Source organism: Squalius cephalus (assembly GCF_949319135.1).
Source record: "Squalius cephalus genome assembly, chromosome: 19".
Classification (NCBI taxonomy): domain Eukaryota; kingdom Metazoa; phylum Chordata; class Actinopteri; order Cypriniformes; family Leuciscidae; genus Squalius; species Squalius cephalus.
The window spans coordinates 21,420,164-21,445,677 of record NC_137140.1 but is presented as its reverse complement, the minus strand read 5'-3'; the positions used below and the strand labels follow the sequence as shown (position 1 = coordinate 21,445,677).

At 38.9% G+C, this 25,514-nt stretch overlaps 2 protein-coding genes across 2 annotated transcripts; both read left to right on the top strand.

The window, feature by feature from the left end:
• Window positions 1-1,568: 1,568 nt before the first annotated feature.
• zbtb4 (zinc finger and BTB domain containing 4) lies at window positions 1,569-12,502 on the top strand. Its single transcript, XM_079850522.1, has 2 exons — window positions 1,569-2,032; window positions 5,362-12,502. The coding sequence occupies exon 2, from the start codon at window positions 5,742-5,744 to the stop codon at window positions 10,446-10,448; it is 4,707 nt and encodes a 1,568-aa protein (XP_079706648.1). The 5' UTR covers window positions 1,569-2,032; window positions 5,362-5,741; the 3' UTR covers window positions 10,449-12,502.
• A 7,590-nt stretch (window positions 12,503-20,092) lies between these two features.
• On the top strand, window positions 20,093-24,987 carry shbg (sex hormone-binding globulin). Its single transcript, XM_079850521.1, has 8 exons — window positions 20,093-20,363; window positions 21,863-21,954; window positions 22,096-22,285; window positions 23,038-23,199; window positions 23,295-23,454; window positions 23,535-23,671; window positions 24,290-24,476; window positions 24,702-24,987. The coding sequence occupies exons 1-8, from the start codon at window positions 20,283-20,285 to the stop codon at window positions 24,857-24,859; spliced, it is 1,167 nt and encodes a 388-aa protein (XP_079706647.1). The 5' UTR covers window positions 20,093-20,282; the 3' UTR covers window positions 24,860-24,987.
• The last annotated feature ends 527 nt before the right edge of the window (window positions 24,988-25,514 follow it).

Sequence of the window (25,514 nt, the reverse complement as noted above, 5' to 3'; positions counted from 1 at the left end):
ATTCTAGTTTGTGAAGACCACCTCTGTCTGGCCTCTTCTTATTCACTTGAGCAAGAAATAAAAAGTTATAATAAAATTACAATAATAACATAATAGGATGAATGTATAATTACTTAGTGCATGATCCTTGCATTAAATGTCACTCTCACAACATTTGCTATCACACTGACTTTGACTTGAACTGAAGTCTTATCTCAAAGGTATCTTAAATCAAATAGACAAACTTCCATAGAACTTCCTTATCAACAACTACATTTTCTTTCCCCCACCAAGTGATGAAACATGCATTGCCTAAATATATTGACATGTTTTCTGGCACCACTTAATATTGACTATGGCAAAATGTCTTACAGCTTTACAGTGCATTTTGAACCTATTCCTAAACCTATTCCCAAACAGCTCATAACTTAAAATATCAAACACTTTGGGGTGAACCTCTTTAAATAAGTTACATTGCCTATTATGAATTACAAAATAAACATTGCAAGAAACAAATCATTTCAAACGACAAAACACAAACATGTGAAATTAACGTTTTACAATCGAGCACACAATAAGAACCCGTAGAAAAACAGAATCTGAGAAAGGTGTGAGAAAAGTGACAAAGTTCCACCAAGTCGGAGAGATCATAAGAACAACACCCCTTCCAAACCGAGTTCCCATGGAGACAAGTGGGCTGGCATACAATAGAAGAGAAAAAGAAGGAGTGCGAAAGAGAAAGGAAAAATAGAGAGAAGGACCGAGGGGCACAGGGGAAAGGAACGTAGGATGGGGGGTATAATGAGCTGTTCGGCAGAAATTTGGGCATGAAGAAAAGGGGATAAAAGAGGAAGAGTGAAGCGAGAGAAAAAATTCAGTAAAAACCCGAATTTCCTTTATCCTCTTGCCCTGCTCTCTCCGCAGGTCCAAAATATTTCTGAATGTCAAGACAGACAGTTTTAAATCATAGTCCTCCACACACAATTCTGTAGAACAGTTTTAAAACAGGTGGTTCCTGAACTTTGTAATAGCTATAGATTACGCATTGACAGTGAACTGGATTGATCGATCCAGCAAATGTCAGACTAAATGTTTAAGCAAATGAAGGCAGGACAAAAAGTACATAGAGGTGCTATTTCTCTGCTTCAGATAATGGCGAGAAGGCCAAATCTGTCATAGAGGGCCGTCTCGGCCAAAGACTCCAATGTTTACTCCTCTGTTCCACCGCTTCTTGCCATAAACGTCCTTCTTTTCAGTCAGGGAAAGTAAAAGAGAGGAGAAAATGGAAACCAAAGTGCATGTCCATGCCTTTCTCTTTGATCTCTCCTTCGGCTACCTCACTTATTTAGAGTTATTAAAGAGTTTAACCCAAGTATTGTCTGGCGTCTCTCTGTTTCTCCCCACTCCTACTCTTTATCTCTTTCCCTTCGTGTCTCTATGGCCAAGCTTTTTTTCTGTTGGCATGGCTCCTGTTTGTTTTCAGCCATTTTGGGGACTGGCAGTGCTCGTAACAAACTGCTTAAATGGCGTCCTCTCACTCGCTCATTCTCTCCCTCGCTCCCGTTCTCCCTCCCTTCCTTGCTATCATCAGGCTTGGTGTATGTAGAGAGTGTGCATGGTGAAAGTGTGTGTCTAATGAACAAAAAAATGTAGAATAAAAAAGAGAATTGGAATTAAAATGAGGCTGGGGGGTGGGTGCGGGTGAGTAAGGGGTACGAGGCTGGGGTAGATAAAAAATGCAAAAACAGCCCAGAATCATGTGTCAGTGGCAAACTGAAGTGTGAGAGAGAGAGTGAGCGAGAGTGCAGGCGAGGGAAGGAGAGATAGAGCGGCAGAAGGAGGGGGAGAGTCAGAGTGCGAGAGAGTCGTCTCTGCCCTCTACATAGCGCTGCCTGTATGCACGCGCTTGTCTTTCCCTGTGTTCTCTCTCTCTCTCTCACTCATACACGCACACGGGAACACGCAGACCAGGACACACAGACCGAGGGAGGGAAAGTGAGAGAGTGAGAGAGAGAACACATCGCAGCCGAGATGCAGCAGAAGGTTTTCCGAGGTACGTTGTCTTGTTGTGTGCTTGCCTAGCGGAGAATGGGAGCGAGAAGGAGAGACTTTTTCCTCTGATCTATCTCTCTGTCTTCACCTCTTCCTGCTTCTTGCATTTCTGTGACACTCTCATATCATATCGATGTTGTTTTGGTTTTGTGTAGACACCAGAAATGTGTGTGTGTGTGTGGGTTTGTGTGTGTGCTAATCAAGGCCTGTCTCCCTTATCCTCCGCTGTTGTGGCTGAACCACGCAGTTCTTTTTCAGGGCTGGTGAGTCGCTCCAAGATTAAAGTAAAATGAGAATAAAGCTTCATACTTTTTGCGTTCTCTTTCCATATTTATGTTCTGCTGAATTTGGATACTTTATGTTGTGGTAAGTTCACATCTGATGAAATTATCTCAATAGCGAAGGACTCGGTTTTAAAATTAATGACCAAGTGGCGTCTTGAAATATGGAGCCCTAAAAAAACAGCATCTACCTGTGCTTACAGATGGTGGATGATATTATAAGATGCACATTTCATTTTCAAATTTACAACTTTTTTTTTTTTTTTACTGTGTAGCATACTTAGTGATACACAACCCCTACAAGGCCATAGGGTCAGAGGTCGTTAGAAGCCAAGCAGCCAAGTTGTATGGTTTTATTGAAGTGAGTTGAATATATGCCAGGGTCAAATTTAATTTACTGTCACCGCTTATGGGTTCAAGTCTGCTAGCATGGGATATTTGTAATTTAAACTCTGGCATATGTTAGCATAAAGTTTCTGCCATAATGTAGCAAAAGAGGTATCAATGTTAGAACGGAAACATGGCAGGGCTGCTCGTCTTCCAAAACAAACTAAAGCATTATGGAAGCAGGTTCAGGCATGATCTAGAGGAAGTAGCTTCAGCCAGGTCACTAGTGGAGTTTCTCACTCTATTTGTGATGAAATTTTCTTCCAGTTTTGCTCTACTTAGAATATTGTCCTTGATCATATTACAGCAACAGATTCATGGGAATCACTTGTCAAGTTTAAACTCAGTGGACCATGTCGAACACAGCGTGTAAAACGGGCAGACTCGCTGGAGCATGGCCCGTCATGCCAAATCACAAAGATACCATAAATTGCTCAGGGGGAAAGCAAGGAGTGAGGACATTCACCCACAAACTCAACCTCATCCTTCTCCATCTCCCAACTGCTTCCCTCTTGCTCTTCCAAAACAGCCTACTCCTCCTTTTTGCTCTTTTCCCTACCCCTCATCTATCCTCTGGCTGGCTCCACTATGTTTTTGGCAGGGGGTTGTGCAGAGTTCAGTATCTCGCGACAGCCCCCTTTTCACAGTCAGCCTCACCCTGGTGGGCCCCGTCACGGCCACACGGAAACAGGCGGCCTTCACTCATTACCCTTTTCCACTGCCATTCAGTCCATGGTCTCTTTCACTGGCACAGCTAAATTCAAGACCTTTAGCTCATTATCCGGCTTCTTCCAAGCCTCTTCTCAGTTTCTAACCCACTGGTGACAGCATTATAAAACAGCGGCCTCATGTGCGTAAATTGAAAATCTTTACCTGGTTGACTAGCATGCACTTTACGTTCCAGCGGATGACGCAGATGTGACGCTTGTTTTCAATTTCCTACATTTGGGAGAAAGTCAATTTGCCAACCCTTTTTTTAAATTGACTTGACATAATATTTCATTTAGCAAGATGCAACACTTTAATACTTCAGTTCTAACTCTTTCAATCGGTCAGATGTTTGAGTAGAGGGGCAGTTTGAGGGGGAAGGCAAAGGCCTTGTCACGCTTGGCCAGCCTCTTGCGCCAGGAACTGTTTGTTGAGAGGCAGTGTGTGCGTCATATGTGAAGAAAAAGGAGGGTGAGAGGGAGAGATAAATAGGGACAGACGCACAGAGAAAATGAGGGGGTGGCAGATGTGTTTGTCCATTCACTATGCGATCACCATGTAAAACTGTGTCATCCTTAGGCCTTGTTTTACGCCATAGCGGCCAGTCACAACAAGTGCCGGACAGGTTTAAATAATTTTTTCAACTCTTCCTGTCTAAATATACTCTTATGTAACATCTATTATTATGCAGGACATCCTTTGCACACTCTCAGCAGCTGCATTTATGGTGAGCTGGGTAACGCTAGCTGTCAAGCCACTTGTTTACAGACAGACCGGTTCATATGTGCCTGCACGCCTGCAAAAGTGTTTGCGTGTTGAGAGGAGAACGCTTGTGTGCTCATGCAGCTTGTTGACTGCCTCTGTGTGTGTGTGTGTGTGTGTGTGTGTGTGTGTGTGTGTGTGTGTTAGTGTGTGTGTGTGTGTGTGTGTGTGCATGTGTGCATGTGCATGTGCATGTGTAAGTGTGTGTTTGTGGCTGTTCCTGTCTCCAGGCCTGTATCTCGCTTTCTTCCCCACCTCTCTCTCTCTCTCTTTCTCTCTCTCTCTCTCTTTCTCTCTCTCTCTCTCTCTCCATTGCTCTCCCTCCTCCTCTCTTTCTCTCTCTGCAATAACAGTGCTGACCTAGTTTCAGTGTGTTCAGGGCTGCTTGTGGAATTTTACAGAGGCCTGCCTGCCTGCCTGCCTGGCTAAAACGCAGGCAGAAAACCATGACTGGGGATTTTCTCTGGTGTCGCATCATTAGTGCTAACTAAGAATGCTCTTTCTTTATGGCTAACAAACAGGTTAAGCAAACAAGATGATCATTAAATAAGCAACCAAAAAGGTTTATGAATGCAACAACAATGTGGACTATTCACTCTCAGACTGCTAAAGAAAAACTGACATGACAGTCTTCTGTCTTCTGCATTACATGCTATATAGTAAAATTGCATATTTATACATATATCCAAATAACTTTATCAGGAATACAAGATGCTTCAGTTCAAAAGGCCATCTATATTTTGGTACCTGTTCAGTCTAGGCATATTTGGAGCACTTTGACTATAAATAACACCCTGTTGGGGAAATCTTAATTAAATCTTAGCAGTGTTCAATTAGGTGAAGCGAATGCTGTGACTCAGTGGGGTTGATTGCTGAGATTCTTTCCACACTTTCAGATTTTGTCATGCCAAATTCAGAAACTGAGATGACTGCAGCCAACCTTGTCTGACTTGTCTGCATGTGTATGACTACCATAATGGATTGCTTACTTGGTGCTAACTTGTATTTTATAGGCAGCAAATTCTAGCTCACTGATTTGCCACCACACAGTGCATACTTTTTGTCATGTGTATTTCTTGTCAGTTTAATACTAGCACAAAACTCTCTGGTGTTTGTGGTTGTCTAAAATCTACAATGTTTCCTGTGATTAAAACAAAATATTTGAAAACAAATTATTTTCGTTCTGTTGCAGGACAAAGAGCGGGGTCATGGTGTCGGGAGAGGATGGCTGGGACCCTCTCCACACCTGCGCTGCACTCTTGGAGCTGAATGTTCAATGCACGGCAATCCCCGTCCTGTTTTATACCAAGATAATCAAAGATGCACAATGTTACCTACACATAGGAGTCGTCATCTCTGAACTTGACCTCCATGAACTGCCATCTTCTTGATCTGAAATTTCTGTTCTCCATCATCCTTCAATCGACAACTTCTGCACTGAAGATATAGACACTCTTTAAAGTCTTTTCCTGGACCTTCTGGACTACAGATAAACCCTTTGACTGTCTAGTGCTCTGTTGTTGGCCAACGATAGCCTTGGAGAACATCTTAGAGAACTTGTACAAGGATCCAATGAAACACAGAAATAAACACATGAGAGGAGACAGGATGGGAGAGGGCACGGAGGAGGCAGATGGTGCCAAAACTACGAGGATATCGCTCAGTTTTCCCCTCAGTGCTGGATTGCCTGGCTTTTCTGGACAGAAGCACTGCTCCTCATCCCACCCTACTTCCTCCTCTGATGACCATGACAGAGACAGCTCAGATGGCACAGCATGGAAGGGGGAAGCATTCAGAGACAAACAGCTATCCAAAATGTCATCAAAAACTGAGCGCCTACCATGCTCTTCCTCCTCCTTCCCAGTTGATCTAACTGCTCCAGTCAGTAAGAACTGCAAGCCATCTCTGTCATTTTCTGTTGATGGAAGTGGTACCCGATACCCAAAATCTCCCTTACAACACTCTAATAAAATGGACTGTTCAAAAGAGACAGCTGGGGTTAGTCTCAATAATGGGTACAAAGAGCATTCAACAACAGAAACAGCACACATCCTTTTCAACCTCAGCGCAAGAGCCTACCAGGACCAAGGTGTAAAGGATCCAGAGAGTTCAAAAGGCAAAAAACGCAAGGCAAACAGCCTCCATGTTGAACTGAGCCTTCCTCTCCCTAGCATCAACCCTCGCTCATCCTCATCAACCCCTCCTCCTCCTCCTTCACCCTCGTCTGTCTCTCTAACTTCCTCCCCCTTGACTCTCCCCACGTCATCTTTCCATGACTCCTTTAAGGCAGTGCCGAAGCCAGAACTACTGTGTGGGGTGTGCCACCGTCTGTTCAGCACTGCCTCGTCCCTCACTGTTCACATGCGTCTCCATCGGGGGGGACGAGTACTCAGCTGCCGCCACTGTGGCAAAGCCTTCATCCATAATAAAAGGCTGCAATCCCATGAGGCCACCTGCAGGCAAGGGCTGCCAGCTTTTCCAGTGCCACCCAAAGAAGAGCCCCTGGAGGAGGGTGAAGTGGAGGGGGAGAGAGCAGATGAGGCTGCAGAGCCAGAACAGCTTGGACAAGAAACAAGGCCTGGACGACCCATAAAGAAAGTGCGCGACCTTTATGCCCATCATGCTGAAACACTGACTTGCAGGGATGCCCTGGGGGAAGAGGATCACTTTGTAAAAGTGGTAGATGGACATATCATTTACTTTTGCTCCGTGTGCGAGCGCTCTTACATGACTTTGTCTAGCCTGAAGCGACACTCCAATGTGCATTCATGGCGCCGAAAGTATCCCTGTCACTACTGTGACAAGGTTTTTGCTCTGGCTGAGTACCGCACCAAACATGAGGTGTGGCACACTGGTGAAAGGCGCTACCAATGCATCTTTTGCTGGGAGGCGTTTCCTACCTACTACAACCTTAAAACACACCAAAAGGCTTTCCATGGTATCAATCCTGGCTTGATCTCAAGTGAGAAAACAGCCAATGGCGGTTACAAGCAGAAGGTCAATGGCCTTAAACTGTACCGCCTGTTGCCCATGCGATCTCTAAAGAGACCTTACAAAACCTATAGTCAGCCAATGGCTGATGAACTACTCACTTCTGATTCATCAGTTACCCTGCCTTTATCTATAGATGGCAGCCTCCCACAACCTCTAGACACAAAGAAATTGGAGTCTTTCCTGAAAGATCTTAAAACCCCAGACATCAAGGCTGAGCCTGAGGGATTCCCTATCAGGTTGGATGTAGAGCAGGGTAAAAAAATAGCTTCTCCCCAAACAGACATTACAGAAGAACCCAGAGAGACAGAGGGGTCAGATTTATGGCTGTCAGGTAGCAATGGCAAAGGAAAAAATCCAAAGTGCCCAGAAGGAGCCGTCTCTTCAGTCATTGCATTTGCACACAGCAAACCATCAGTCATCATGCACAGCACTGCAGTTTCTTCCTCTGTCATTGTTCACAGAAATAAGATGGATTCTGAGGAGAGAAAAAGAAGTCCAGAAAATCATACAAAGACAGGTCATAAACAGATTAGAAAACATAGCCAGAGAGAGCACACAGAGGCATACAGGGAGTGGGATGCTGTCAGTTTAGACCCAGAGGTCTTGAAAATCAGACAGCCAACAGAGAAACTTCACAAGGGACGAAAAGTTCACAATAAAACAGAGTCAACAAAGACAATACCTTTAGCAGTGGGATCGGAAGTCAAAGGCAGCGGTCCACTTTGTCAGATTACTGTGCGCATAGGCGAGGAGGCCATTGTCAAACGGAGCATCTCTGAAACAGATCTAAGGAGAGACAAAAGCCCTACACGCAGCAAACTCAAAAAGAGTAACCTATCACAAGAGGACCAGAGAGAGCAACGGCACACCCATCACCACCAACATAAACACCGCAACTCCAGTCAGGAAGGAAAGGAAGGGGAGTCCAAATGGAAAAACCCTAAACTCAAAGGTAAGGTGAGGAAATATTTCTTCCGGCAGGAGGTCAGGGAGGACAGAAATGACCATGATGTGGAGGACAACCTATGGAGGCCTTACTATTCTTACAAACCCAAGCGAAAGGCTCTTCATATGCAGGGGGCAAAAGCTTGGAAACGCAAAATGCACTATAAACGATCCTTGAGGCCTATGAGGAGAGCTGAGAGACTCATAAAAAATTTTAATAAAGAAGTTGAGAATGAAGATGCAGATGAGGGAGAGGAAAGGAGACAAAAAGTAAAGAAAGAGCAGAGAGAAGTTAGTGATCCACAGAAAGCTGAAGTCAAAGAAACGCCACACACTTTTCCTGTCTCTTCAAGAACAGAACAGAAGGAAAAAGAAAAGGGAACTCATGGAAAGCCTGATCTCCCTCTCCCTTCATCTGTTCTTCAGGCTACACTCAATCCTCAACACACAGCATCCTCTATCATCAAGCAAAGATGGTCAGAAGATCAGGCATCTGAGTGCGGAACATGTGGCCGCTGGTTCTCCAGCCCAAGGAAACGAGACAAACATGAGTTGACACATCTGTTTGAATTTGTGTGCATGCTTTGCAGGGCACCATTCCCATCACAGTCCAAGCTAGAGGAACATCAGAGAACTCAGCATCCCAAAAACAAGCCCCTGTCTGCCCCTACTTTCTTCACTTCTCAGTCATCAAAAAATGAGGTGGAAATGAAAGTGGATGAGAATGGAGTGGATGGACGGTCCATAGAGAAAGGCAGCCCAGTTCGCTTGGGCAGGAGGCCTTTGATCAGATATACATGCTCACAATGTGATAAGGTCTGCAAAACCTCTGCTGCACTCAATTGCCACCTCAAGCGACATGAGTTAGGCAGTTCAACCGAGGTTGAAGACACACAGGAAAAGCAAGACATGTCAAGCTACGCACCTTCTACAGCGGAGACTATACCAAGCAAAGGTTTAGATGCCAATTGTGAGCAAGTACAGCCTGTGTCTGTCATATATTACTCCAAACCAGACTGTCAAATCACTGACAACCAACTAGGTGAGAACATGGAAGAACACCAAAGAGTCAGAAATTGTGAAAGTCCCAAAGTGGCAACTAATGACAAAGTCCACAGTCCATTGTGTGCACAGTTTTCCCAAGTTATCCACAGTCCCACTTTAGAAAGGTTTAACGTCATCTCTCCTAACCTCCCTAGTGTACTAGTAATGAATGGTGCAGAGTGCCTAGACTACAGAACGCCAGAAAAACGGAATTTAGACACACTAAACCAACAGAAAAGAAGCCAAACGCTGAGCGACAGGCAAGTCCAGGTTTCTGAAATGCTGACAGAGCCTCAGATTAGAAGAGAAACAACTCCATCTGGACCCATATCACTAAAAACAGGCAGAGGTTATGTGTTTAGTGAAAGTGACATTAATCCAAATGAAGATTTCAGTGATTTACAAGATGCTCAGGATCTAAGAATCTTTCCTCAATCCAGCAGCCAAGCCCAAGACTTATCCATGACAACAATACTGGCAAAAAAGAGAGAGCTTGATCAACAGATTAAACATCCATCCAACATCTCAAAGGAACAGTCTTGTAATGAGGAGGTGTCGTTGGTAGTGCCCAAAGAGGAACCACTCAGTCCAATACCATCTCCTACATGCTCTGTCATTCAAACCACTCCAAAAGGACCTTCTCAAAGGTATTCAAAGTCACCTTGTCACTCTCCAGGACCCTTGGACCTACAGTTGCGACCACAGCTGGAGCAAAGCCAATCACACAGAGGAAGGCACAACACAGAAAAACAGGGTCTTATGTTGCAAGCGAATTCAGCTGGGATGATTGAGCCTTCTTCCCACACCCTGCTACATTCTCAAGTGCCCACAGCAGAGCCTGAATCAAAGGACAACACCTCTCTCACTCCTACAGAATACCACATGGGCTCAGGCTACCCTGTCCAGGAGCTTACTCTTCCCTTGGTCATACCTGGAGGGTACTGCTCTGGTAAGAAACAGGAGGAGCAAATCCTGATGTCTTACCCTGCTGGACCCCTACCTTTTCCATCACTTGGGAAGATGGTATCCCACTCTGACTCTGCTAAACTGCCCTTTTACCCTGACCCCTATCACCTACTGTATGGCCCACAGCTACTGCCATACCCCTATAACCTTGCTGCCCTTCCAATGACTCTAAATATGATGGCATCAGGGGACAAAGAGCCCTTGCCCTTCTTGCCTTTTTTCAATTACGCTGCCGCCCCTTTAACAGGCACAGTACCCCATCCATTAGTAGTGAACCCCAGCCTATACAACAGTGGCGGCAACAGTAGCACAAAGCAGGACAACCCATAAGTGAGTACACATTGGCAGCAAGGGAATACCTGTAAAAGAGCAGAGGAGGCCATTAAGGGTGGAAATTATTTTTTTCTGTTTGTTAACTGACTCTTGCACAGCTCTTACTTCTCTTTTGTAATGCAGCAAATGCATAGGCATACATAGGAATCAAATGTGATGGAAAGATGGAGGGGTTTCTTGAAGACGAGGAGGAAAGATTATAAGGGGGTGAAGAACAAAAAAGATAACGCCCCCTTTAGGCACTGCCAAGATGCACCTTCAACACACCACTTCTTTGCCTCTTCTGTAGTGTCATTAGAGCTTGGGTATCCATCCTCAGAATCATTATGATATTATGGATAACACATGGAACAATAACAGCTAACAGGATGTGTGTTTTGCTAAATGAATTCTGTCTGTTTCCCATAATAAGGACAGTATAACAACAATAATGATAATAATAGTTGTGTTAATTATACTGCTTATAGTAATGCAAGGGTGGCTTATCATTGAAAGCAAAATGAACAACACACAGGGAAGGAAGATGCAGCAGCTGTTTTATGTGTGTGTGTGTGTGTGTTTGTGAGAGAGAGCGAGAGAGAGAGAGAGAGAGAGAGAGAGCATGTGTGTGTGTGTGTGTGTGTGTGTGTGTGTGTGTGTGTGTGTGTGTGCGCGCATGCATGAGTGTGTACAGAGTGTGATTTTGTATAGAGGTAATGCATGGAGACTTTGGGGTAGCTCATAGTGTCATATCTTACATCGGTACTCCAGTCATGTGTTTTTCAGTATTCCGGCTTTATGTGTGCCTGCAGGTTTGTGTAAGTGTTTTTGTGGGGTGTGTTGGGGGTGTAGGCATGCACACTTAAAATCATTGTGCTGCATCAGCCTTGGTCAGTTCCATGGAAGTTCACGTAAAATCATCATTCCTGGAAAAGCTATTATAATCTTAATAGGTCAGTAAATAGAAAACATAGATGAAGTTCTTCTTTCGTAAGTCATAGCATAGCAATTTGATGGTGTAGCTACATGTCATATGGACTAAACATATTATTATGTGATGCCTTCACTAACCAGGATTATCATGACAAGATCAAATGTATGGTGATTTAGAATCCACTCTACTTTTGACCATGTTATGTATAGAGACAGATTGTGTTTCACATAGTTTCGTTTTGTAGGATGTGGGTATTAATCCTTGATCATTTATGAAATAAGTCTGTGTACTTCCAATACTCCTGCCAACTGTTTCATCTCTTCCAACAACATACGTTCCAGTCGACTCCATGTTTGTGGCCTTCTCCTCCCCACTGCCCCCTGGTGTCCACCAAAGACACTCCATTCATTGACTGAATTTGAGACGTGACAGAATGGGTGAAACAAAGTGAGACAAACAGAGATTAAAATAGAGTGAGAGTGTGAGCAAAATTTGGGAGTAAAGTGGAGAAAAGCGCAGCTGGGCAGTATGTTAGCATAAATGGAGCTTCCTTTATAAAGACAGAGAAAATCGTTTAGGCTACTTGTAAGAGGCAGTAGCTGGTGTTAGTTTTAGGAAAACAATCTACTACAAGCAAGCCACCATTTCTGTTGGTTAGCAAATTCTCTCTCGCAGAGAGAAGAAAAGGAGAGGACGTCAGTCAGTCCTGACGCCCCTGCAGGGCTTGCACTATGGGACTTATAGCACTGGAGTGGCTTGAGCTCTCCCTTGTACTTTCTTGTTTTTTTTTTCTTTTGTTTTTCACTATATTATTTGTTTGATTTATATATTTTTCCCTTTTTGGTAGTGAGACAAGGCTTGTACTTGAAGCTCATTCAAGTACATAAGAATATGAATGTAATTTAGTCATGAGGTTAAAAAATAAAGATAGTTTGGTAGATCATTTCTGTACGCTGACTTGAAAAATAACATGTAATATCGAACCGCTATGGGGTATTCATATATATATATATATATACAGTAGTCTTAGGGATATGTCAAGGAAGTTGGATTCAATATAACCACAACGCATGAGCAACAATTGCTTCTTCAGTATCTTCTGGTGTTGTCACAAAACTCAATTTTCCTTCATATGTGGTTCTTTCATTTCATTTTCTCCTGCTTTTTCTCTTGAGGCATGTACTCACAAAACTTTTTGGACTCTTTTTTAACCCCTCAGTATCAAAATTTTCAAATCTAAAACCAAAAAGAAAAACTCCTATGTTGCCTTATTTCTTTTCCCCAAGCATTACGAAAGCCTTTCAAATACTGCCCTTCCATCTCCACATCTTTCTCATTCCAACACCCTCTCCCTGTCTATTCTCAATATTTTACCTTCTCCCTTTGAATTATGTGTGAAACTGTGCAATGTAGCCGCAGCACTGTTCATTTCCTGAGGGTAAAACACAATGCAATGAATGGTTGTGGATCATGTAGCTTCACTCGGGTATGAGTACAAGCCTTTTGTTTGCATTGTAAGAGTGTGGTGTGTGAGAGAAAGGGTGTGTTGTGGTAAAGGAAAAGGAAACCAAATCAAGGTCTATCTCCCTTGATAGCTACCAACAAACTTGTGTTTGACCTCTTGTTTTTGCTGTATTTTCTCCACCATGACAACATTTTTACATAAATTCTAGAAATATATAAATGAATGAATTGCATCAACTACCTGTACCAGTGATTGGTTAAACAAAAAGTAAATGTTAAATTTGTGTAAACGAATGTAAAAACCGTTAGTAACAACCATTGAGAGGTTCACATAAAAATGTAACAATTATTTTCAGAGAATTAATAACATTGGGTTTGTAAATGTATTTTTTTTTTTTTTTTTCATTGAGTATTTAAGTCTAATTGGGTTTAAATATCGGCCCAAATATCAATTGTTAATTGTTCTGGATCAATTGTTCTGAATCAGTAACTGGTTTAAAATAACTAAATCAAAAATTCTGATGTTTACATTTAAGATGCCTTTTTATTTAAATAAGCTAATAAGTATATGCACATAATCTGAACGCACCTTACAAAGAAGAAATTGTGATACCATTTTCTATAAAACATTCTATTTAAGTATTACTTTGAGGAACATCAAAATGAGTTACGCTCTCATGTTCCTGTTTCATCCATCAGCAAACATTCAATGAAATTCAGTAGATAGTATGCTTAAAAGAGGTCACTTGTGGCTGTGTGGGCTACTATTACTACTTCTAGTCCTACTTTAAAAAAAAAATATTTATCAGTCAGCATCTGGATAGACTACTGAATATTTGCACAGAAAAAGGATAAATATTTTAAAAATGAAGTAATGCCTTTTGGGGGCATATGTACTGAAATAATCACAGATCTGTCCAGTACGTTTGGTTTTGAACAATGCCTGAACTACAAAAAAATAGCCTCTTCTTGGTCCATCCAGAACAAGGACCCTTGAATTTTCAATCAAAGTGACTTAAATCTACCAGCTACATATGTTCTGCACTTGGTCATAGTTGTAGGCATGTGACTAAATTGTCTGGTATTTTGTGACAATGTTATATTGTGCCATTGTTTTAGAGGTCCACATTATATTTGGGCAGTTTCAAAGAAGTGAAATGTTTGAAAACTTTATTTGTGTCTTGTTGACTTTGTGACCATTTAATACAGAGGTTTGCTGGCATTGCCGATTCAAGTCTACAATCAACAGTTAATTTCTTTGCTCCTGTTCTCTTTTCTCCCTCTGTCTATGCTACAACCATACAAATAAAGTATTAACCTGATGACGTGCAAAATATCTTTGAATTCATCATCAATATGCAGTGTTGGCAGTTTTGACACAACATTCAAAACAAAATGCAGAAGTGCAAAAGAGAGCTCTAAATTGCAACAAAAAAAAAAAGTCAGTAAATTAATTTACAAAAAGCTTTTCCCCACTTATTTCAATACAGAAAAATATTTTGTCAGCCACATATATGAAATGTGAAAAAATGTGTTTTTTTCATTTAGGATCATGAACATGCTTGCAAAGTTTCAACGAGCTGATGTGTTGTGAAATGTGCATACAGAAATTCAAAAGCAACTGTACAGACACAAAATACAAAACGCTTCTTTGTTGTTTGCCAGAGCTCTTCAACTCTAGTCCTGAGGTGCCCGTGTCTTGCTGAGTTTAACAACTTTTTCTTTTCAAAGTTTGTAAAAATAAGAAGTTGTTTTACCTGTTAATTGTCTGTTCCGCATAGACTTGAAAATGATTTTTCCAACTTAATTTGTTAAAAAATCAAACTTCAGTTTGGTATCTTTTTAAAGGGAACACTTCACAAATTATTAAAGAAGTAAAAAAAGTTGTAAACGTAAAGTTTGAAAAACTTTATAGAAGTTTAAGTTTATGAAAATTTTAAATATATAAAATAATGTACATGTTTTATTTTAATTCAATGTCTAAAAAACACAAAAAACATACGGAAAGAATCAGAGCGTGTGTAATAGTTTGGCACCACATCACAAATGCAGAATCTAAAAGCTTTCAAGTGCTATATAGTTTGTCAAGATTACTTTAGGTTTAGACCAAGATATTGTTATAAACTTATAATGGCAAGTGCACCACGAGTGTCAGGGAGGGGTAGTCTTAAAAATAGTGGTTAAAACATTTTTATAAATCACAAATTCAGATATTTATTCTTTGTAATGTGTGAAAAGTATTGATATTAAAAGTTAATTATTTGTACATGATTGTATGTTTTTTTTCACAGTGTGATTTTTGGGGAATTGTATAGAATCCAATTAGGGTAAATTTGACCCGGACCATACAGGCTGTAACCAGAAATCGAAAACAGTGCATGAATGAAATACTTAAAATAGTGGAACTTTTAGTTTTCAATAATTAATTTGACAACTGTTGATGATTGTTAGTTTTAGTCTGAAATATACCAAACTAGGTGCAATTTTTGCATTCTAAGAACAAAATATACATCAAGGTTACACAGTACTGAATGAACAAACATCAGGGACCTTTCAAAGTTCATTTGTTATGCAATCAGACTAACTGCCAGGTTGAGGATGAGAAGAGGTAAAGTCTGCATACACAAAAAAAAAAAAAAAAAATACACATAAATAATGTTAAAATTAATTATAAATAAAAAAAATGATATTATTATTTTATATTTATATTATTTTATTTTATATATTTCAATCATTTAAAATATTATATATTTCACACACACACACACACACACACACACACACACACACACACACACACACACACACACATATACACATATATATATATATATATACATACTCACCTAAAGGATTATTAGGAACACCATACTAATACTGTGTTTGACCCCCTTTCGCCTTCAGAACTGCCTTAATTCTGCATGGCATTGATTCAACAAGGTGCTGAAAGCATTCTTTAGAAATGTTGGCCCATATTGATAGGATAGCATCTTGCAGTTGATGGAGATTTGTGGGATGCACATCCAGGGCATGAAGCTCCCGTTCCACCACATCCCAAAGATGCTCTATTGGGTTGAGATCTGGTGACTGTGGGGGCCATTTTAGTACAGTGAACTCATTGTCATGTTTAAGAAACCAATTTGAAATGATTCGAGCTTTGTGACATGGTGCATTATCCTGCTGGAAGTAGCCATCAGAGGATGGGTACATGGTGGTCATAAAGGGATGGACATGGTCAGAAACAATGCTCAGGTAGGCCGTGGCATTTAAACGATGCCCAATTGGCACTAAGGGGCCTAAAGTGTGCCAAGAAAACATCCCCCACACCATTACACCACCACCAGCCTGCACAGTGGTAACAAGGCATGATGGATCCATGTTCTCATTCTGTTTACGCCAAATTCTGACTCTACCATCTGAATGTCTCAACAGAAATCGAGACTCATCAGACCAGGCAACATTTTTCCAGTCTTCAACTGTCCAATTTTGGTGAGCTCGTGCAAATTGTAGCCTCTTTTTCCTATTTTGTAGTGGAGATGAGTGGTACCCGGTGGGGTCTTCTGCTGTTGTAGCCCATCCGCCTCAAGGTTGTGCGTGTTGTGGCTTCACAAATGCTTTGCTGCATACCTCGGTTGTAACGAGTGGTTATTTCAGTCAAAGTTGCTCTTCTATCAGCTTGAATCAGTTGGCCCATTCTCCTCTGACCTCTAGCATCAACAAGGCATTTTCGCCCACAGGACTGCCACATACTGGATGTTTTTCCCTTTTCACACCATTCTTTGTAAACCCTAGAAATGGTTGTGCGTGAAAATCCCAGTAACTGAGCAGATTGTGAAATACTCAGACCGGCCCGTCTGGCACCAACAACCATGCCACGCTCAAAATTGCTTAAATCACCTTTCTTTCCCATTCTGACATTCAGTTTGGAGTTCAGGAGATTGTCTTGACCAGGACCACACCCCTAAATGCATTGAAGCAACTGCCATGTGATTGGTTGATTAGATAATTGCATTAATGAGAAATTGAACAGGTGTTCCAAATAATCCTTTAGGTGAGTGTATATATATATATATATGTATATACAGGGCTGGAAATGGGGGGGGGACGGAGTGGGGGGAGTGAATTTCGAGGGGGGACGGCGTTCCAGTTGAAAAAAAAAATGGTTATATTATTATTATAAATTTTTTTTGTGGACATTGTAACGATTACTATATTTTATCTACAGTATAATAGCTACATAAACGTAGCACATGATAATAAAAACTTAGAGGGATATTGATATTTATCAATGACATTCTGTAAAATTGGCTGCGCTATGTCATCTTTTGTTATTGGCCAATGCCTGCAGACTGCAGCCAATGGAAATGCTTCTCTATCAGTGCGCGTCTTTCTTACTACTCACAGAACTTCACAACAGACCGCTTGAGGTAAATAAATAATATTGGATGATGAACTGTAATATTGTTCGAAAATCTGAATAGAAACCGTTACTTTAACAGATGTCATAACAGAAACTTTCGTATGGGTAAGCTGTATTAGCTGAAATGATCCGGTCTAAAATAAAAATAAAAATGGCCATCTTAAAATTAACCGGTTGTTTTGTTCGAAAAGAGCTTTTCGGATTTCGAAATCGAATTTCCGTTACACGTATCTAGTAAAAAAAAAAAAAAAGTGACAGATCCAGAAACGCACACTGTAGGCTAATCCAGAAATACATGCGTGAGATGCACAAAACAGGCACGGCGCCAGGATTCCAGTTTTGAATGGGCCAGACCAATTGTGGTAGGCCTTAAATTAAAAACGTTAAATTAAAAACGTTATCCAATCACTGTTTAACCTAAGAAAAATTAATGACTAATATACTGTTATATTATCTGTAAGTACATAATATAGATTTTAATAGCTTGATGCTCTTTGAATATTTTGTTGCATTGTAAAAAGTTTCGGTGCATAGGACGGAACTATCCACGATCGCTCTCCATGGTTCTGACCAAAGAAGAGCGCTTTGGAATCTCCTTTACGCATCGCATCATACCTGGCGTTGTCTCTTAGTGCGCTACGAAGACTCTTGAGGTATAACTTAACTAAAGGTATGCTACCACTAAAGGTATACTACCACTAAAGGTATACCATTGCTAGGCGTCTTCAGGGCTATCATCCACTCGCGAGGCAGAGGCGCTGGCGCCCTCCTAGCAACGGCGCTGGTCGCGAGAAAGATGACATGGATAAGAGTTTTTTTTTTTTTGAAGAAAGACTCTTTTTAAAAGATTTTCGTTTTGTATAAATTGTATCTTAATTTTGATCAATGTTTTATCAAACAATTAGGCTACCTGTATTTAATAAATAAGAAACAAAAGCCTATATAGCAGACAATGTAATAAGATGCCGGCACGATCACTTGTATTTCACGTGAATGGAGGGCGCCGAAACTCAGATTTTAGAAATATAGGCTATCTATTATAGAAAGCTTGAAATGTCTACTTTTAAACGAAAATATTCAAAACCAAAAGAAATAGGTTACTCTCTGATTATGAAATCCATATGAAGTGTGCATTTCTCTCTGGCGTTCATGGCGAGTCCGCATTGTCAACTTCATCTTTGCAGCGACACAGAAAACACCAGTTTATTAATAAACAATTAAATATCTCCATGCTAATTTAGACACATTCATAATCATTACTTTAACCGGTTCTTTGTGACGCTCATTATCCTGTGTAGGCTATATAGCCTATTTAAGTAATTAAAATAATATACGATTTGTCCACGAATGGCTTTATGAAAAACTACTAGTCGACTAGAAAACATTTTTTTAGTCGGAGGCAGCCATATTCCGCATATTTTCGAACCAGGCAGCAGGCCATTCTGGGTTGAGCGAGCGACCCTGAGCGGAATGAGCGAGCGGAGCGGTATATTCAGAAATGCGCTCTCCGCTCACGAGCTCTGATCGGAACAAACCCGAACCTCTGCTGAACTTGCGCAGAAACATCACAATAGACATAACCAGCTTTTTAAATTTGTTTTTAAAACTAAACAAGACTATTTTAGCACAATGATGAGCTTATTGCCGAATTTTTATAATTCTTGACAAAATTAGAATATATTAAAAGTTTTTTCTTTTTGAAGAAAGAATGGTGAAGCTGCTCTCTCTTACATAATTTGTTAAAAAAAGATAAATCAGCTACATCAAAAACAAAATTGTATTGATATAATAATGATTTTAGAAATGTCTAAACTTAAATCTAAAAGAGATAAAACACATTGAGTAATCCTCTGGAGCCATATAGTGGTTGTAGGTAAAACTAGTCTTTGATCATAAAAGTTTTTGTTTTGGCAAATAAATAATAAAAATACCATAAATCCCCATAAAAGACTGAGTGGCAGCATTTGTTTGAAAAACACATAAAAAGGGAAAGAGCTTTAAGATTGACTGCACAATTAGATTTGACAACAAATCTGAAGTAGCCTATATTCTTTACAGAATGGCGAAAGCTACGCAAATGGATCACTGCAATTCTGAATTCCAGGCAGTGAAAGGTGGATTTGCAGTTATCATTTTGAAAAAATATGGGTATTTAGGGGTAAATTTATGAAAAACACAACGTTTTGTTTTTATTATTTGCAATAGCCGACCCCAGGGGGTAAAATGAAACATAAAATAAATAATTTAGATAATTTAGTTAGTATTGATTATAAAGGTTTTTAAACATCTGAAAGGTCATCTAAAGCCTGGATGACCTCTATTTATTTTTTATTTTTTTCAAAATAGAGTCCGCCCAGTGAATTTTGCCCATTTCCACCACTGTGTATATATACTATATATGTACTAGTATATTATATGGTATATTTATTTATTTATAATATCCACTCTTTGTGAAAAGATTTACAAATAAGTTGCTCTGCTATTTAAAAAAAAATCTTTATTTTTTAGGGGTAAACTGTCAGAAAGAAATCTGCAAAGGTTTGAACTTTAACAGAAGTCACAAAATGTATTTGTACCTTATCTACCCCAAAAGACTATATATTATCTTGATGTCCCTAGAGGTATAAATTTTACACAGTGTACTCTACATTCATCCAATCAGTCATTCATTTTTCATTTTGTGCCCTACTCTCACCCACTTAATTTTCTGTAGTCATTAAACATCATAACAAAAGCATATAATTGAACGCTGGTTATGATAGTACACTGGTAAAATGAATCACCATGTTATCAGGATACAAAAGACCTATACACTCAAACAAACCCAAAATCAATATTTTTTCCGGTTCTGTGATGTCGACATCCTTATAGTCTCTGGTCTTCTGGGAGGCTGTGTGCTAGACCGGAGTTTAATCAGTTCTCAGAGAAAGAGACAGAGAGGTAGTCTGACAGCATTCGGCTAAACCAAAGCTTTTGGTCTGATTCCATTATTTCTTGTTTCTACTCATGTTGTAATCTTTGGAGTTAAAAGAGAATGAACTATCTCAAGGAAGCGGTCATACTATTGTTAGGCCTGTACCTGATTCTGCTGTGCAGGAGAGTGTCAGGTGATCAGGTGAGTATGAGATCTCTAAAAGACAGGTCTAAAAAAAATCATATATTTTTAGCATTTCACAAGCTACAAGAGATACATAATCACCAATGCCTTTGTTTTTTACTATGCAACTATGTTGAGAAACCGGTGCCTTTTACTATGTTACACATGATATGCAAGTGAAAAACTGCGAAAGCAAATGTTACCATGCAATTTAATCATCAGAAATTGAAAAGTAAAGCCTAAATGTTGACAACACACATATGAATGAAGATTCTATGTATACTGAAGCTTGCCTGCTTGCTTGATCCTCACTTACTTTACACTCAGAAATATGACTTCTGGTAATATCAGATGAATTAGATTTATTTAAATAAGCTTAACTTTGAAGTATGAAATGAGTTCAATTAATGCCAAAGAAAATAAATGTTATTTGCTTTTTCTTTCAATTAAATTCTTAAATTCAATTAAATCCCTCATAAAGGGATTCAATTTGGATAAAATGTAAAGTGATATACTATGTAATGGAAATATTACATTAAAGCTACAATTATTCAAGCCAAATTCATTGGTTAGATATAAAATAGATAATACTGTATAATCTCTATGATTTCACTTCAATTGATTTTTTAGTTATTTGGATTTATATGAAACATTTTATAATTCATTAAGTTTTTATAATTAATTAAAAATTCTTAATTCTTTGCATCTATGATATTTAAAGGATATATATATATTAGGGCAGTCAAAAGATTAATCGCGATTAATCGCATCCAAAATAAAAGTTTGTTTTTAATAATATATGTGTGTGTACTGTGTATAATTAAATTTGTATATATAAATACACACACATGCATGTATATATTTAAGAAAAATGTGTTATTTATATTAAAAAAAATTATATTTATATATAATATAAACTATATAAATATATACAGTATATGTATGCAAATATTTCTTAAATATATACATGCATGTGTGTGTATTTATATATACAAAATAATTATACACAGTACACACACATATATTATGTAAACACAAACTTTTATTTTGGATGCGATTAATCGCGATTAATCTTTTGAGAGCCCTAATATATATATATATATACTGTATATATATATATATATATATATATATAATTTTGTAACAACAAAAAGAGCCATGCACCTGCTGACATGCCTGAATTCTACATTGGAAAACCAATTACATAAGATAGGACATTGCAGGCAATGTATATTTTGAGCTGACTGGCTGGCATGGAAGCAACTTTAGCTGACAAAGTCATTGCACTGTTGGCGTATTCAACTCTGAATTCGCTGAACCCTGGTTCCACACTTGCCTGGAGGAGTAGTATTTACACTGGCGGCTTGCCTGGGATGTTGCAGATGCTTGTGTTTACCTAGCCTTTAGCAAGAGTGAGAGAGATATGTCTAAATGTAATCTGAGCATGCTTGGCTGCTGTATGATATTTGATGTATGATGTCAAAACCATTCTCTGGTTTTTGGGATGACTGAGACAGATATCCGGCAAGGGAGTTGTCAATCTTGCACACAGACAGTCCAAATGGACTCCCTTAATGCAGACGAGCGCAAATCTCTCGGACATCACAAGGTGAGTTGAGTGAAGATTTCACTTCACTTTCTAAATCGTAATTCCTTTGTGTTTGGCTGCAGTAGCTGGTCATCGTCTATCTAATTTAAACATAAAGAAAATCACAGTGGTAGAATTCACTGTCTTACCTCGCACATACAGCATCAGATCTTTCTTTGAGTTTCGGACCTTTGACCCAGAGGGAACCATCTTTTATGGAGACACCAAAGAAGGACAGGACTGGTTTGTGCTTTCACTGCGTGATGGCATACCTGAAATGCAGATTGGGAAAGCAGACATCTTAGTGAGCGTAAAAGGAGGTCGCAAACTCAATGATGGAGCCTGGTACTTGGTAAATACTGTTTGTATTTTTTAATCTCTACTGATTTCTCTGAAACCTGATAGTGTTTTAAAGCAACAACCCTTTGTATGCTACTACTGCTGGCTACTACTGCTTATGTTCACCAAGGCTGCATTTACTTGATCAAAAATACAGCAAAAACAGCAATATTGTGAAATATTGTTACAATTTAAAATAACTGCTTTGTATTTTAATATATATTAAAAATGCAATTTATTCCTGCAATGGCAAAGCTGAATTTTCAGCTTTGTTACTCCAGTCTTCAGTGTCACATGTCAGAAATCATTCTAATATGCGGATCAATAATCATTTCTTTATCAATTAATGAAAATGAATGAATGAAAACAGCTGTGATGCTTAATATTTTTGTGGAAACGGTGATACATTTTTTAGGACTCTTTGATGAATAGAAAGTTCAAAAATATAAATATTTGAAATAGAAATCTTGTGTAACATCATAAATGTCTTTGATGAATTTAATGCATCCTTGCGGAATAAAAGTATTTCAAAGCCTTACTGACTTATGAACGGTAGTGTATATATATATATATATATATATATATATATATATATATATAAAACAATTTAAAATTTAATAAAAATGTGTGTGGTTTTTTGAGACATCCAGAATCAACATGGCATTTTGAAACATGCTAATTAAAGCTCTGTTTCGAACAAATATAATTTCATTAACATTCATTATGTGATCAAACATCTAAGTATTCTCTGATCATTTTGGACAGCTGGAATTGCGCAGTGAGGGCAAATTTGTGGTGCTAGAGGTAAACAACAAGCCAGAGCTTGTAGTTGGTCTCCATTCTAACCTGGCAGAAGAAGAACTAACAGGAAAGATACGTCTGGCTGTTGGTGGCATGCTGGTGGACAAACAAAAGCTCTTCCATCCAGTAAGATTAATCGTATTTTCCAATAATATTCTAATTGAATAACATTGACTGACCACACATAAAACAAACTTATAGGTGTCCTTTTTATTACTCAGTTTCAACCGGAAATGGATGCGTGTATTAGAGGAGGGCATTGGCTAAATCTCAGCACCCCCTGGGATACAGACTCAACATGGGAACCCCGGCCCTGCTTCTCCGAGATCAAGAGAGGGAGCTATTTTCCAGGAACTGGAGTGGCTGTGTTTAATACATCTGGTGAGTGAAAATTCATGTATGTTTAAACTTACATTGCAGATAAGATGACGTTATCTATTCCATGCACATAATCACGACAGATCTTCCTGGACTTAAGACAGAAGAGGCTGGTATCACAGTCGAGATCTTTGGATCTTGGACTGGGACGGTGTTGAGTCTCCAAAGCACAGGATTTCAGTATATTTTGGAAGAGTTAGATGGGCATAAAGATGTCAAGGTAATAAACAAAAATTCATTGCAATATTAGCATTTAGGCTAAACGATTAAACCGCTAATGATTATTTCACACAAAACTTATGTAAATGAACATCTGATCCTCTGTAAAAAGTGAATAGTTGGATCAACTTAAAAAAAATACTTCAATTGGTAACACCTAAAGAAATTAAGTTTTCTCAACTTAAATTATCATGTTTTATCATGAAAAACGTGATAATTTAAGTTGAGAAAACTTAATTTCTTTAGGTGTTACCAATTGAAGTAATTTTTTTAAGTTGATCCAACTGTTCACTTTTTACAGGTCTATTACAAGCAACCTTTTCATTACATTTATCAGTAACACTTTACAATAAGGTTCCATTTGTTAACATTACTTACCTACATTAGTTAACATGAACTAACAAGGAGAAATTATACTAAAGCATTTATTAATCTTAGTTCATGTTAATTTAAACATTAAGAGTATTTGTTAGGACCTATGCTGACATGAACTAACAATGAACAGTTGTATTTTTATAAACTACTGTAACAAATGCTTTGCTCATTGTTAGTTCATTTCAGTAAATGCATTAACTAAAATGAACTAATGGGACCTTAAGTATTATCTGCATTGTAACAGGAGGAGCAGCTGGGCCTGAAAGAGGGATCGGAAACGGTTGACCTTCCCCGTGAACCTGCAACACTTACTTTTACCATACTGAAACATTCACTTGTGGTAAACAGCAAATCAGTGCATGAAACGGAAAGTCTGGACTTTTTCACCATGTGGAAAAAGGGGATGCTACTGACTTTTGGGGGAATGCCAGGTAAATTTGCGAGATGGAAGTGAGCAAGAATTTCCGTGCTCAAGTACTCTTCCATTTACCAATATCCTTGATGTTTTGTGTTGAATTCTTTATATTTTACTTGTATCTGTCAGGTAGACAACTGTGTCTTATCTCAGGGAGTATATTTAACAAATCTTGCTACTTTACTGAAGTAGAGGATTTGTTTGAGTTGATTCTCAGAACTCTTTTTTTTTTCTTTTTCAGATGACAGTGAGGCGACAAAGAGTACACATCACCTGCATGGGTGTCTGGAGAAAATCCATGTCCAGGGCCAGGTCATTGATCTTGATCGGGCATTGTACAAACACACAGCGGTGTCATCTCATAGCTGTCCTACAGAAGCAATGAATGAACTCAGTTAATAGAGATTCAAGGCAATCATCCTATTTAAAAATAATGAATGTTCAGGTGACCCAAAATAACCTCCAAAAATGTACTGATGGACTGTTATGTTACTTACACTGAGCAATAAAATACATTTGAAATTAAACGGTGCGTCTTTCTAATACAGTAATTTAATGATTGAACAAAGGATAATCCCAATGAACTGATACAAAAACATCTAAAATGGAATGTTTATTAAAATAAATCAAAATCAATAAAATATGCAGTTTCATTAATTTATCATTCCATGAAGCCAGTCTGATAAATCCTCTGATGAGCAAATCTATTCTTTTTCAACCTAACTCCTTTATTTTACAATGGATATATCTAGAATTGTATGTATACTAAATACACAGAATTAAATAATATTTTGACACTTTTTGTATAATTTGATAACATTACCGCTTAACATGTGTTAAAAATAGTCTGATCACAATATATTTCCCTGAACTGTTTGTTGTGGAGGAAAAGACACTGTTAAAATTGTTCATTTATTTATTATGTCTCTTTGTTCATCATAGTTAAACATGCAATACTTCACATGGTGGTCAAACCCCCATCTAATGTTTTGGCTATACATGAGCTTCATAAATCAGTTTATCTGTAATCCACTGCCATCTAGAGGATTTTTTC

Coding starts and splice junctions, on each gene's coding strand:
- shbg (XM_079850521.1), top strand. CDS start 20,283: ATGAACTATCTCAAGGAAGCGGTCATACTATTGTTAGGCCTGTACCTG. Junction 23,200..23,294: donor AACAAAAGCTCTTCCATCCA/GTAAGATTAATC, acceptor TTTATTACTCAG/TTTCAACCGGAAATGGATGC. Junction 24,477..24,701: donor GACTTTTGGGGGAATGCCAG/GTAAATTTGCGA, acceptor TTTCTTTTTCAG/ATGACAGTGAGGCGACAAAG.
- zbtb4 (XM_079850522.1), top strand. CDS start 5,742: ATGAAACACAGAAATAAACACATGAGAGGAGACAGGATGGGAGAGGGC.